This window comes from Rhodotorula graminis, assembly GCF_001329695.1.
Source record: "Rhodotorula graminis WP1 unplaced genomic scaffold RHOBAscaffold_17, whole genome shotgun sequence".
Classification (NCBI taxonomy): Eukaryota; Fungi; Basidiomycota; class Microbotryomycetes; order Sporidiobolales; family Sporidiobolaceae; genus Rhodotorula; species Rhodotorula graminis.
Window position 1 is genome coordinate 211,010 of NW_017264944.1, and position 12,623 is coordinate 223,632.

Below are 12,623 nucleotides of genomic sequence, written 5' to 3' on the forward strand. Positions count from 1 at the left end.
TGCGTGACTCGCTCTCTGTGCCCGTCCGCGCGCCCGTGGTTGGGCAGCGAGTCCAGCAAGACTTGCTGATGTTCGGGCTGAGTACAGCAGGGCGATCAAGCTTGTGCGTCCCGTGTATGTTGAATCCCTCTCCAACGGCAAAGGAGCCTATGTGGTCTAGTCGCATGATACCTCATTCGGGGCACTAAGCCTCGGCTCGCGGAAACGCAGCCTGAACATTGAGGTGGTCCTCGGTTCAATTCCGGGCATGGGCCGTATTCTTTTGCCGCTCGCCAACGGCGAAAGTAGCGTCGGTGCCGGGTGAGGAGGCCGTCCTCGACTCTTTTTGCCTCGCAGCGCGACCCAACGCTGCCGTCCTCCTCCTCATCGCTCGTACTCGACAGACTGCACACCCCGGAGCCCGCCAGGCTCTTGCACGCAGCGCGAGGCGAGTGAACGTAGTCAAACCTGCTGTCCGTCCAGATCAAAATCACAGCTCCAGGGGCCTGTGCGCGCCTCTCCTGCTGCGCCCTGCGAGTCGAAAGGCGCACGTTGCTGCCCAGAGAGGCTACGCCGGTAGTTTCCGCCCGAGAGAGATGCGGCAAGTCGTCGAATCCTGCGCATGAGGCCCGCAGCTGCGAGAAGGGAGGCCGTTCCTCGTCTTCCGAGGTCCGCCTTGCGGTCGCTGCTCCTGCATCTACGCGCTTGACCACCGGTAGACTCAGTCGCGCCACGGCGGGCAAGAGGAACGTCTTCTGGTTCATTCAAGAACGAGGGCCGTGACTGCGAAAAGAGGGCCGCAGCGCGCCTCGACAGGACGGCCTCGCGGCCGTCGCTTCTCCAGGGCGACAAGCGGCCCCGTCTGGATGCGTTCGTCTGGACGCGTTGAAGGGACGGTGCGCTGAGAAGTGGGACCCCTGGAGCAGCCGAGCAGCCTGCAGAAGCGAGTCGAGGCGGATTTCGAGGCGCCTGACGCTTGTGTGGCCCTCCCCGACCGCCGACGCGCCAGAACGTCGTCCTGAGGCCTTGCACTGGACGTCGCGAGTGCCGATGAGCCGGTCAAGAGGCGGTAGCGTACGTGAAGCCGGCCCGTCCGAATCAAAATCTTAGCACTCAGGTGGCCTCTGCACTTCTCTCTGACGTGCGGTGAGCGTCGCGAGAGCCCGGAACTGTTCAAAGAGGCTCTGCTGACAGGTACAGGGCAGGCACGATGCCGTGCAACACGGTGACCTGCGAGAGGTGCGAGCGCGCAAGGTGGAGAGCCAGGCTCGCCTCGCGAGGTCTCCCGTTGCGACCACCATTCGTGCGGCTTACTCGAGTGACGTCTATTTGGCTTACCAGAGCGGCGCCCGGGACGTTGGGGCAGAGCAGTAGCTTCATAAAGCTCTCGCGCCGTACGAGGCGGTCTTGTCCCGTCTTTGCCTCGTTCTGCGTCAGTGCGGGCCTCGAGCCTCTCGCGCCTCCACCAACACCTCGAACTCGACTGTGAGTGGGCTACGAGGCCGGTCAGGAGTCGACGGCGTGCAAGAGGCGGGCGAACGTAGTTGGCGCTGATGCCGGTCCAGATCGAAATCGCGGCCCGAGCGGGCCTCTCAGCGTCTCTCTGTCGCGCTCAATGTGTTGCAGACCGTCCTTAAGCAGCGTAGGACGTACTGGGAAGGGCCTGAGGCACTCCCGCGACGCGGCTGCCCCTCGAACGGCGAGCGAGGCCTGCCGTCGACGAGAAGGGCGTTCCGTACCAGCTCTCTGTCGCCGCCGTTGGACCCACCTTCGAGACTACCTTCTCGCTGACGGCCCCAAAGCCAAGGCGAGCAAAAGGAATGCCTCCTGCGGCCTACGAGAGAGGCAAAAGGGACGGCCCAATCCCGGAATTGAACCGAGGACCACCTCAATGTTCAGGCCGCATTTCTGCAGGCCGAGGCTAAGTGCCCCGAATGAGGTATCATGCGACTAGACCAATTAGGCTCATTTATCAAGACGCTGGGACAACGACCATACACAATCATAGCCAAAGTGCACGCCTAATTCCAACTCTCTCTCGCCGTGCCCGTTCCCTTACGACAGTGCGCACAAGCCAGAACCCGAGAGACCACACGCGTAAAGCGAGACGCTTCTCGTACACTCGCACGGGGTGCTCGCGCTTCGCTGTACAGCGACGGCGACGGGGTCACAGCGCGACGCAGCATGCTACAAGCCGAGCACGACGATGACGACAACGACGACGACGACGAGGTGCTGCGAGCACTGAGGTAGAGGACATTCCGGCGAAGAGGACGAGCGACGAAGCGAGCGCACAGACCCTTGCCCCCTCTCGCCGCTCCTCGTTTGCCCAGAGCTTCTCGTTCTCGCGCTCTCTTCTCTCAGAGGACGACCTACGTGGCGGGAAGGCTGCGACGTTATGCGCTCGCGAGAACTGGCGAGAGAAAGCGAGCAGGTCGAGCAGAAAGCGAGCAAAGAACCTCGACGCCGCACGAACCGCATCGTTGCGGGCTGAATTCGGCGAGCTTTCCCGACGCTGGCCTCTGTGCGCGACGATACGACGAGCAGAGTGGAAGAGCGACTGCTGGGCTGGCTAATTGGTGAGCAGGAACGCCGTGTGAGGGAAGGACGAGTCAGTGACCGCTTTCCTCGCTTTGGCCTCGCCTGTCTGGCTCTTCCTCTGTGCGACTCGAAAGAGACGCTCAGCGTTGGGGAAACGAGAGCAACTCTCGCGAGATCGACGAGGAGCGAGACGAGCAGAACGAGCGGGAAGATTCGCTCGCTGAACGAAGCTCTCCTCGAGAGCGCCAAAGACGAGGGCACGACGCCTAGTGTAACAACAGACACAGCTACAACACGTCGAACGAGAGACGCAGAACGAGGGAGAGAGCGCCGGGGCTCAGGCAAAGTGCAGGCCGTGCTTGTGGAAGACGGTGAGGAGCCTGCGGGCGAGACCGAGAGTGAGTCCTCGCGCATCTGCTGACGCGCACGAGAGAGAGAGAGGTCCCACGCACTTGAGAAAGTCGTCGACGTCCATCTTGCTCGCGCGCTGGTCGGCGTAGCCGCTCTCCTGCAGGACCTGCTCGAGGAGGCTCGACATGTCAAAGTCGTCCGGGATCATCTGCGACGAGGGGCGCACGAGTTCGTCAGTGACGGAGTAGGTGACGAGAGGAGTGAGAGGCGGGCGCACCTTCTCCTGCTGGGCGCACAGGGCCTTGTAGTTGGCCTCGAGGACCTGCTCGACGCCCTTTGCGCCAAAGTTGGCGCGGATGACTTTGTTCTTGCGGCTGAACGCGATGCGGGTCAAGCCGTCAAACTCGGCGAACGCGACCGGCGGCGGCGGGTCGAGGGGCACGATGCGCACGACCGACGACTCGACCTGGGGCGGCGGCCGGAAGTTGTTGCGGCCGACCTTCATGATGTGGTCAACCTTGGCGTACAGCTGGACGTTGACTGAAAGGCGGTTCCACAGCGAGTCGCCCGGGCGAGCGACGAGGCGCATCGCAAACTCGCGCTGGAACATGAGGATGGCGACCCGGAAGATTGGCCGCTGCGACAGGAGCTTGAAGACGATGGGCGACGAGATCTGCGCGCCGAAGGGCTCAGGGTCAGGTACAGATTCACGAGGTGACGGGACTGCGAGAGGGACGCACCTGGTAGGGCGTGTTGGAGATGCACACGTCAAAGTAGGGCAGGTCCGTCTTGACAAAGTCGCCGACGAGGATGTTAAGCTTGCGCTGTTCAGGCCTGCAGGGAGCACTCGTCAGGTCTCTGTGCGCGCGCGAGGGAGTGGCAAGGGGAGAGAGAGAGACGGGGCGACGCACTTGCCCTGGACACGCTTGGTCAACTCGGCGGCCATGCGCGGGTCCATCTCGACGGCCGTGCACGACTTGCACTTTTCGAGGATGCGGACCGTCAGGTTGCCCGTACCGGGACCGACCTCGAGGACGACATCAGAGGCGCGCAGGTTGGCCTTGTCGACGATGCTGCGGGAGGAAGGGAGGGCTGAGCCGAGGGTGGGAGAGGAGGGAGACAGGTCGAGGCGACGGACCCTTGTGCGACGCTGTGAGGAGGATCGGGCAGGTCAGTTTGAGAGGTTCAGACTGGCGCCCAGAAGGAGAACGAGGGACGCACAGCGGGTTCTTGAGGATGTGCTGTCCGAACTGGGCGGTGCTGGAGGGAGGGGGACGGTCAGCCGACGGTGCTCGACACCGAGTCGAGGGGGAGGACGCACTTGAAGATGGGGTTGAGCGCGCCCTTGCCGTTCTCCTGGCGGTCCTGCTTGGACTTGGTCGAGGGTGCGGCGGCGTGCTGGCGATTGAAGCGTTCCGAGGTGGCTCGCGGCACTGTCGAGGTGGACGAGGTGGGTGCGGGTGAGCACAGTCGCGAGAGAGTGCAGCGCGCGAGGCGAGAGCTCACTGGTGTGGGTGAGGAGCGAGCGAGGCGGTGTGGAGAGCGAGCGAGGCGAGATGAAACCAGATCCGAGCTTCAGTTGAACGACTCATTCGCCCAAGTCCCTCAGCCGGCCGAAACTCTCGCGCCTCCCCTGAGAAGCGTCTCCCTCCCTCATCTCCCACGCGCCGACCTCGCTTCGGCCACCACACCACCCCGCCCTCACCATGGCTACCAGGGCACGCTTCGGCGGTGCTCGCGCTCGAGGCGAGAACGCGTGCGTCCCCGCTCTCGTCCCCCACCCGGCAGCCTCGAGCGAGCTGTCGAGGTTCAGCTCCACGCGTCCGGCGCCCGCTCACCCCGCCCTCGTCTCGCCCTCCCGTGCAGCGAGTTGCGCGCAGACCTCAACAGCCAGTACCGCGACCAGCGCAAGGAGGCCATCAAGCGCGTCATCGCCTCGATGACGGTCGGCAAGGACGTCTCGGGTCCGCTCCTCCCCTCGTCTCTCTCGCGCACCGAACCACGACCTGACCCTGCCCTGGGTACCGTCCAGGCCTCTTTCCCGATGTCCTCAAGAACATGCAGACCGACGACCTCGAGCAGAAGAAGCTCGTCTACCTGTGCGTCCCCCTCCTCCTCCTCCCCACCCCGGCCTCATCTCGCTCGACGTGCGGCTCGACGTCTCGCGGCTGACTCGCTCTTCCGTGTCGACAGGTACCTCATGAACTTTGCCAAGACGGTGAGCATTGCCCGCCTCTACACCACCTCGAGCCGCACGTTGACCCTGCTCCCCTCGCCCAGCAACCCGATCTCGTCATCCTCGCCGTCAACACCTTTGTCAAGGTGCGCCTCACTTCACTCCTCGCGGTACAACGGCATGTCCTCCCGACGACGCTGAACCCCGGCACCTCCCGCAGGACACCGAGGACCCGAACCCGCTCATCCGCGCCCTCTCGATCCGCACCATGGGCTGCCTGCGCGCCGAGAAGATCCTCGACTACATCGCCGACCCGCTGCGCAAGTGCCTCCGCGACGAGAACCCGTACGTCCGCAAGACGGCCGCGCTTGGCGTCATGAAGCTGTACGACATGAAGCCCAGCCTCGCCATCGACAACGGCTTCATCGAGATGCTCCAGGAGATGGTGACCGACAGCAACCCCATGGTGCGCCCTCGTCTCTCTCTCTCTGTGTGTCTCGGGTCGTACTGCAGGAGCCGACTCGTTCCCCCCGCAGGTCGTCGCCAACGCCGTCGTCGCCCTCACCGAGATCCAGGAGGCGGCCGAGGACTCGCCCATCTTCATCCTCGACTCGCAGGTCATCTCGCGACTGCTCATCGCCCTCGGCGAGTGCACCGAGTGGGGCCGAATAGCCATTCTGGGTGCCGTCGCCAAGTACGAGGCCGAGGACGAGAAGGAGTCGGAGCACATCTGCGAGAGGGTCATCCCGCAGTTCCAGCACGCCAACGGCAGCGTCGTGCTCGCCGCCATCAAGGTGCGCCCTCGATCTCCCCTTCCTCTGTCGGGCGGACCCCGAACTGACTTTGGGCGGACGAGCGCGCAGGTCATTATGATCCACATGAACGGCATCCGCCGCGACGAGTTGGTCCAGACGATCCTGCGCAAGATGGCACCTCCGCTCGGTGCGCACCCAGTCCCTCTCTCGGTCCCGTGTCCCCCCCAGCGACGAGCTGACTCGTCCTCTCGCCCCTCGCAGTCACGCTCGTCTCGTCGGCGCCCGAGGTCCAGTGGGTCGCGCTGCGCAACATCAACCTGATCCTGCAGCGTCGCCCTGGCGCCCTCTCGAACGAGATGCGCGTCTTCTTCTGCAAGTACAACGACCCGCCCTACGTCAAGGTCGAGAAGCTCGAGATCATGATCAAGCTCGTCACCGAGAAGAACGTCGACACGTTCCTCAGCGAGCTCAAGGAGTGCGTCCTCGGCTCCCTTTCTCTATTCCTCTCGCCGTCTGACGAACGGCGGCCCCCTCGTGCAGGTACGCGTCCGAGGTCGACGTCGACTTTGTGCGCAAGTCGATCCGGGCCATCGGCCAGTGCGCCGTCAAGATCGAGGAGGCGGCCGAGCGCTGCGTCAACGTCCTGCTCGACCTCATCGCGACCCGGGTCAGCTACGTCGTGCAGGAGTCGATCGTCGTCATCAAGGTACGCCGTCCCTCCATTCTCTACCTCTTTCCCACTCTCGCCCTCGCTCACGCAAGGACGAACGCCCGCAGGACATCTTCCGCCGGTACCCGCATCGCTACGAGGGCATCATTCCGACGCTGTGCGCCTCGCTCGACGAGCTCGACGAGCCCGAGGCCAAGGCGTCGCTCATCTGGATCCTCGGCGAGTACGCCGACAAGATCAGCAACGCGTCCGACCTCATCGGCTCGTTCCTCGACACGTACGCCGACGAGCCCGTCCAGGTGCAGCTCCAGACCTTGACGGCCGTCGTCAAGCTCTTCCTCCACCGCCCGGAAGAGGCGCAGCAGCTTGTTCAGCGCGTCCTCGCCCTCGCGACCAAGACGGCCGACTCGGCCGACCTGCGCGACCGGGCCTACATCCAGTGGCGCCTCCTCTCGAGCGACGTCGAGGTCGCAAAGGTGCGCCCTCGCTCTCTATCTCTCTGCCTGCCTCGGCGACCTCTTTCTCCTATGCCAACGACTGACTCTTGCCCTCACACAGTCGGTCATCCTCGCGACGCGCCCGCCCATCTCGCTCCCGACCACGTCGGTCCCGCCGGCGCTCCTCGAGGAGCTCATCAGCGAGCTCGGCGCCCTGAGCGCCGTGTACCACAAGCCCGTGCAGGCGTTTGTCGCCGGCGGCAAGCTCGGCGCCGACCAGATCAACGCGAGCAGGGAGAAGGGCGACGCAGAGAGGCGGGACGCGGCGGTCAAGACGGTGCAACAGGGGCAGAAGGCCGAGAATGTGCGTCCCTATTTCGCTCGACTTTCCTCGCACGGCCCTCTCGCACGGCCAAGGGCGCCCTTACTGACTCTCCCTCGTCTTCCCTGCAGCTCCTCGACTTTGACGACGACGAACCCGCAGGCGAGGGCGCCGGACTCGCAGGAGGCGCATCCGCCGACCTGTTCGCGCCGCCGTCCGGCTCAAACGCGAGCTCGAACCCTCTCGACGGTGCGCCCTCTCCCCCTTTCTCTCTCTCTCTCTCTCTCTCTCTCTCTCGATCTTCGACTTGGCCTCCGCAGCGTACTGACGACTTGCTCTGGCGCATTCGCAGACCTCCTCGGCCTGTTCGGCGCACCTCCCGCCGGCGCACCTGCAGGGCCCTCGCCCGGCGCCGCCCACTTCTCGTTCGACTCGCCCGCACCCGCATCGGCCCCGGCACCAACAGCGCCGCTCGCGCCGGCCGTGCCGGTCGTGCACACGAACGGCGGCGGCGCATCGGGAGGGAAGACCGACCTCGATGACTTGCTGTTCTGAGCGGTGGGAGGAGCTTGAGGAGGGGGAGGGCGAGGAGCGAGGGAGGCTGTAACGCTGTGCATGTGCCTTAGAGTGTTCTTCTCTCTGCACGTCGAGCGAGGCCTGAGCGCGAGACGCTTGCGAGCCGTCGTTCAAGCTCTTGGCTCGCCGCGTGCTCGTGCTCTCTTCTCTCGGTCGCGCGAGTGACAGAGAGAGGGGAAGTCGAACATTCTGTGTTACTCGGGTCACTCGCACAGGTCCATCTACAGCTCGTCGTGCGAGTGAGGGTGTCCGTGCGCGCCGGGCCCGTACCACTTGTCGGCGACGGCGCCTTTCGAGCGCATGAGCTCCTCCTCCCACCTGCCCTCGCGCTTCCTCCAAGCGTCCTTCCACCCGTGCGTCGGCGTGCACTGCGACACGCGACTGCCGGCGGGGAGCGTGCGGGTGCAGCCGTCGAGGCACGGCGCCGACTCGTTGAGCTGCTGGAAGTACGGGTCGGTCTCGTTGGCGAGGATCGAGCCGTACCACAGGGTCGTGTGCGGGAGCGAGTACGACGCCTGGACAATGAGGGACGACGGGAGGTAGATCTGGTTGCGGCTGTTTGGGCGACGAGGGACGATGTCGAGGTCAGGGGTCCGTTCGCGGCCGGTTTCGCGAGAGAAAGAGGAAGACTCGACGCACCCGCCCTTGATGATGGTCTCGATCGACGTGGCCCACACAACCTCGCCCATGCCGGCCCAGCGAAGCGCAGAAGCGCACATCGGGCAGGGCTCGCCGGCTGCAGGAGGAGGACGAAACTGAGCATGCTTCTCCCCAGCCTTGGCGAGGGCAGGAGCCGGGGCCGCGCAGACCTCGCGACGAGAAGGAGAGACGTACTCGTGTCTGCGAGAGGGAGGAGAGCAGGGTCAGGGACGGCTCGAGATGCTCGAGAGCGAAGGGAAGAGCGGGACGCACACATGGTGAACTGCGGCCACGCCTTGAGGATCTCCTGCGGCGTGAGGCCCTTCTCCGTGAGGACCTCGGTGCATCGCGTCAAGCCGCTGATCTCGCCGTGCAGGGAAGGGTCTGCGAGGCAAGGGACAGGAGTAAGTCGTCGTGGCCGGCGTCGACGCAGAAGAGCTTTGGACGCACTGCCAGTCACGCCGACCTTGTTGGCGGCGACGCACACGAGCTCGTCAGACGTCGTGTTGACCTGTGGGCGGCGATGGAGGTTGTCAATAGGTCTGTTGGCGGCGTGCTCGAGAGGAACAAGAGGGTCGGAGAGCGAGGTGGTGGGAGGACGACAGAGGACGCACGATGGCGACGCCGAAGGGAAAGAGGCTGCAGGGCTCGCCGAGGATCTCGGGAACGGCGCTGCGAGAGGTACAAAGGAGGGTGAGCTGAGGGCGACTCGAGGCGAAAGAGACGAGGGCGATGAGGAGGAGGACGAGACGGACTGGAGTGCCGCCCTCATCCACTTTGAGCGGGTTGTGGCGGGCACGCCATTGAGGCTGAGGCCGCTCTGGTCGTCGTTGTGCAAGCCGAGGCCTGTGGCGATGGACGAGAGAAGTGTCAGCGAACATGGACCAGGCGACGAGCCGGAGCTGGCTTTCTCTCGTCCGCCACGGCTACTGCGCCCGTGCTGCGTGATTCCGCCTGTGCTGCACTGCACCCGCTTGGCGCAGTCACAACCCGCACTGCCGCCTGCGTGCGCCGCAGCCTCCTCGCCTACCTCCCTCGCTCCATCTCCGCCAACGACTTCTCGACCCGACGACGGCCCACCTGCACTCGGCGAACCCTTGCTCTCGCATGATCGAGGGAGATGGCACGCACCAGGGTAGTGCGTAGCCTGCACGAGGGCGGCAGAGCCGGCGAGGGCGAGGGCGATGGACCACAAGGCCGAGGTCGAGACGAGCATCGTGCGGCTTGGGGAGGGCGGCGGGTTGGCTCGTGCTTGCGATGGAGGAGCGGTCGAGCAGCTCGAGTGTTGGTGCAGAGCTGTACGCTGGGTCTGGCGTTGCGGCCCCTGCACCGTCGTCTCCGCAACTCGGCCGGGGCCCGGCCGACGACCTCAACTTGGTCCTCGCGCCCGAGATCCGCACTCTCCGGCCCGCTTCAGCCGTCGCACAGCTATCTCTGCTCCGCTCCCTCTTTGTCGCCGTATCTGCGCGACGTCCCTCTCCTTCCTCCCGCTCCCTAGCTCGCGGATACGTCCTTCTTCCCCGCGCCCATCCCCCTCGTTCCGCCATGAGCAGCCACGTCGACGCTCGCCCACCTTCGCCCGACGACCAGGTCACGCACGGCCACGGCGACACCCTGTGGAAGCGACCGACCGTCGCCATGCTCAAGAGTCGCAGCTTCTGGATCGGAAACTATGTGAGCCCCTCCTCCGTCCCTCTCTTTCTCCACCCTCTCAAGGAGCAGCTTATCGACTATTCACCTCCCTCGGGTCCCATCGTCTCGAGGACTATGCAGCCCTCCTCTCGGTCAAGAACAAGCACATCCCGTTCTTCGCGCCGAACCAGCCGGTGCCCGTCCTACTCGCCCTCATCCTCGGCCTTCAGCACGCTCTCGCCATGGTGCGCCCACCTCTCTCTGCGTCTCTGTGTCGCCTTTAACTGACTCTCCTCTCTGTGACAGATGGGAGGTCTCGTCGTGCCGCCAATCCTGCTCGGCGGCGCAGCCGGCGCGGGCTTGACATCCGGCGACCAGATCTATCTCGTCTCGGCTTGCCTCATCTGTGCGTCGTCGAGCCGCCTTCTTCCCTCGTTCGCTTACTGACGACGTCCTTCCTGCAGGGTGTGGGCTCGGCACGCTGCTCCAGGTGTCGCGCATCCCGATCGGCAAGGGGTACTACATCGGCTCGGGCGTTCTCGTGAGTCCTCTCGTCCTCCTTTCGCCGCCTCTCCCCTTCTCCCGCCTGTACTTGACTGAACGCTCCCGCAGAACGTCATCGGGACTTCGTTTGCCTTTGTCAACACCGGTCTCACGTTCCTGAACAACGAGTTTACTCGCGGCAACTGCAAGCTCGCCGAGGACGGGTCCAAGCTCCCTTGCCCCGAGGCGTTCGGCGCCATGCTCGGCACTGCCTCGGTCGTCGCCCTCGTCGCCATCCTGTTCGCCTTTACGCCGCCTCGGTTCCTGCGCCGCATCTTCACGCCTCTCGTCACCGGTTCCATCCTCCTCACGATCGGCCTCTCTCTCATGGGCAGCGGTATCACCAACTGGGCAGGCGGCAGTGGGTGCCAGAGTGGCGGGCTGTGCCCGTGCGTCCCTCTCGACCCCGCTCGAGCCTCGTCGAACTGTCGCCCTGACCTAGTCAACTCCCCTCTCGCAGGTCCGACAACGCGCCGATGGCGGCTCCCTGGGGCTCGCCTCGCCTCATCGGTCTCGGGTTCCTCGTCTGGATCAGCATCATCACGTTCGACCTCCTCGGTCCGCCGCTCGTCAAGAACGCGAGCGTCATGCTCGGACTCATCGTCGGCTTTATCGTCAGCGCCGCCTGTGGCTACTTCGAGCAGTCGTACGTCCGCCTCTCACTCGTCTTTGCGTGTACACGCCTGACCTCGTGTGCGCGAGCAGGACCATCGACAACGCGCCCGCCGCCACCTTCCTCTGGGTCACCCGCTTCCCTCTCTCGATCCGAGGAGAGCTCGTCCTCCCTTACTTGGCCGCGATGTTGATTGTCATCTCTGAGGGGGTCGGAAACATTACTGCGACGTGCGAGATCTCGAGGCTGCCGATCGAGGGCCCGCGGTACTCGTCGCACGTCCAGGGCGGCCTCCTCAGCGACGCCCTGTGGGCGTGCCTCGCCGGCCTCGCCACCGTCCCGCCGTCGACCACGTTCAGCCAGAACGTCTCGGTCATCGCCCTGAGCAACAACGCGTCACGCGTGGCCGGCTACGTCTGTGGCGTTATCCTCCTCCTCGCCGGCATCTTCTCCAAGATTGGCGCCCTCTTTGTCGTCGCGCCGGCGAGCGTCATCGGCGGCATGACGACGTTCCTCTTCTCGAGCGTGTGCGTCGCCGGCCTCAAGATCCTGTCGGGCGTCCACTGGTCGCGCCGCAACCGGTTCATCGCGACGGCGTCCCTCTCGCTCGGGTTCGCCGCCATCTGCTCGCCGAGCTGGTTCAGCAACTTCTTCACGTACTCGGGGCCCAACACGGCGCTGCGAGGGTTCCTCGACGCCTTGACCTTGATTGTCGAGGAGAGCTATCGTGCGTCCTCGTTTTCCTCCTCTTCCCTTTTCTCTCGTCGCCGCTCTCCCCTTCCATTTCCTCGACTCGTCTTTCCTCGACTCGTCTTTCCTCGACTCGTCCTTCTTCGACTCGTCCAGCCCTTGCTCGCACGAGTCGACCTCCCTCTCCCTATCCGGCGCGACTTTGTTCCCCCTTGGCGACCTTCTCAAGTCGACCACGACCCTCTCCTCCCTCGCCCTCGATCCCTCGACGTGCCTGATGGCGATCCGCTCCGTGGTCGTCGTCGTACACAAGCAGCTGTCCTGCGTCGACGGACGAAGCAAGTACTGACCTGCGTCCTCTCCTTCCTCGTCCGCAGTCATCACCCTCATCATCGCCGTCCCGCTCCAAGCCGTCATCCCCCTCGGCGAGGACGACGTCGTCCCTGTGCGCGACGGCGAGCCCGTCGAGGTCCTCGGGCGTACCAAGTCGGCGAGGTACCAGCACTCGATCGAGCAGGTCGACGGCGACGAGGAGATGGCGCTCGGACCGGTCGACAGCAAGTGATGGCGAGCGGGTCCGCGCAGCAGGAGGGCCGGCGGGGCGACGACGTAGTTGTACGAGCGAGTCTGTCATGCAGTTTTATCGGCGTTTGCGGCGAGTCTGTCTGCGTCGTCGAGCTCAGTCGAGAGGACCGGCTC

At 64.8% G+C, this 12,623-nt stretch overlaps 4 protein-coding genes and 2 non-coding genes across 6 annotated transcripts; 3 read left to right on the forward strand and 3 right to left on the reverse strand.

The window, feature by feature from the left end:
- The first annotated feature begins 145 nt into the window (after positions 1 to 145).
- RHOBADRAFT_t132 lies at positions 146 to 254 on the forward strand. Its single transcript has one exon. It is a non-coding gene; the product is annotated as a tRNA-Pro (tRNA).
- A 1,581-nt stretch (positions 255 to 1,835) lies between these two features.
- On the reverse strand, positions 1,836 to 1,944 carry RHOBADRAFT_t135. Its single transcript has one exon. It is a non-coding gene; the product is annotated as a tRNA-Pro (tRNA).
- An 826-nt stretch (positions 1,945 to 2,770) lies between these two features.
- Positions 2,771 to 4,463, reverse strand: RHOBADRAFT_56174 (uncharacterized protein; the record flags this gene model as incomplete). The annotated part of the gene is made up of 9 exons (XM_018418228.1): positions 2,771 to 2,900; positions 2,973 to 3,079; positions 3,149 to 3,544; positions 3,612 to 3,705; positions 3,783 to 3,944; positions 4,010 to 4,021; positions 4,093 to 4,131; positions 4,193 to 4,304; positions 4,457 to 4,463. The coding sequence occupies 9 exons, from the start codon at positions 4,461 to 4,463 to the stop codon at positions 2,858 to 2,860; spliced, it is 972 nt and encodes a 323-aa protein (XP_018268089.1). The 3' UTR covers positions 2,771 to 2,857.
- Positions 4,464 to 4,579: 116 nt separating this feature from the next.
- RHOBADRAFT_39784 (uncharacterized protein) lies at positions 4,580 to 7,861 on the forward strand. Its single transcript, XM_018413655.1, has 14 exons — positions 4,580 to 4,627; positions 4,738 to 4,835; positions 4,904 to 4,970; positions 5,065 to 5,089; positions 5,152 to 5,193; positions 5,268 to 5,513; positions 5,584 to 5,841; positions 5,911 to 5,989; positions 6,064 to 6,277; positions 6,343 to 6,508; positions 6,580 to 6,948; positions 7,031 to 7,273; positions 7,363 to 7,480; positions 7,584 to 7,861. Exons 2-14 carry the CDS (start codon positions 4,811 to 4,813, stop codon positions 7,784 to 7,786), a joined length of 2,055 nt encoding a protein of 684 aa, XP_018268090.1. The 5' UTR covers positions 4,580 to 4,627; positions 4,738 to 4,810; the 3' UTR covers positions 7,787 to 7,861.
- Positions 7,862 to 8,151: 290 nt separating this feature from the next.
- RHOBADRAFT_1571 (uncharacterized protein) lies at positions 8,152 to 9,320 on the reverse strand (the record flags this gene model as incomplete). The annotated part of the gene is made up of 6 exons (XM_018412271.1): positions 8,152 to 8,362; positions 8,447 to 8,543; positions 8,720 to 8,830; positions 8,897 to 8,957; positions 9,061 to 9,118; positions 9,193 to 9,320. Coding segments are annotated over 6 exons (666 nt in total), but the record flags the coding sequence as incomplete, so codon positions are not given.
- Positions 9,321 to 9,991: 671 nt separating this feature from the next.
- RHOBADRAFT_56176 (uncharacterized protein) lies at positions 9,992 to 12,570 on the forward strand (the record flags this gene model as incomplete). The annotated part of the gene is made up of 8 exons (XM_018418229.1): positions 9,992 to 10,120; positions 10,210 to 10,323; positions 10,385 to 10,484; positions 10,543 to 10,619; positions 10,691 to 11,010; positions 11,082 to 11,267; positions 11,327 to 11,961; positions 12,302 to 12,570. The coding sequence occupies 8 exons, from the start codon at positions 9,992 to 9,994 to the stop codon at positions 12,487 to 12,489; spliced, it is 1,749 nt and encodes a 582-aa protein (XP_018268092.1). The 3' UTR covers positions 12,490 to 12,570.
- Positions 12,571 to 12,623: the final 53 nt, after the last annotated feature.

Coding starts and splice junctions, on each gene's coding strand:
- RHOBADRAFT_39784 (XM_018413655.1), top strand. CDS start 4,811: ATGACGGTCGGCAAGGACGTCTCGG. Junction 4,836..4,903: donor GGTCGGCAAGGACGTCTCGG/GTCCGCTCCTCC, acceptor GGTACCGTCCAG/GCCTCTTTCCCGATGTCCTC. Junction 6,949..7,030: donor GCGACGTCGAGGTCGCAAAG/GTGCGCCCTCGC, acceptor GCCCTCACACAG/TCGGTCATCCTCGCGACGCG.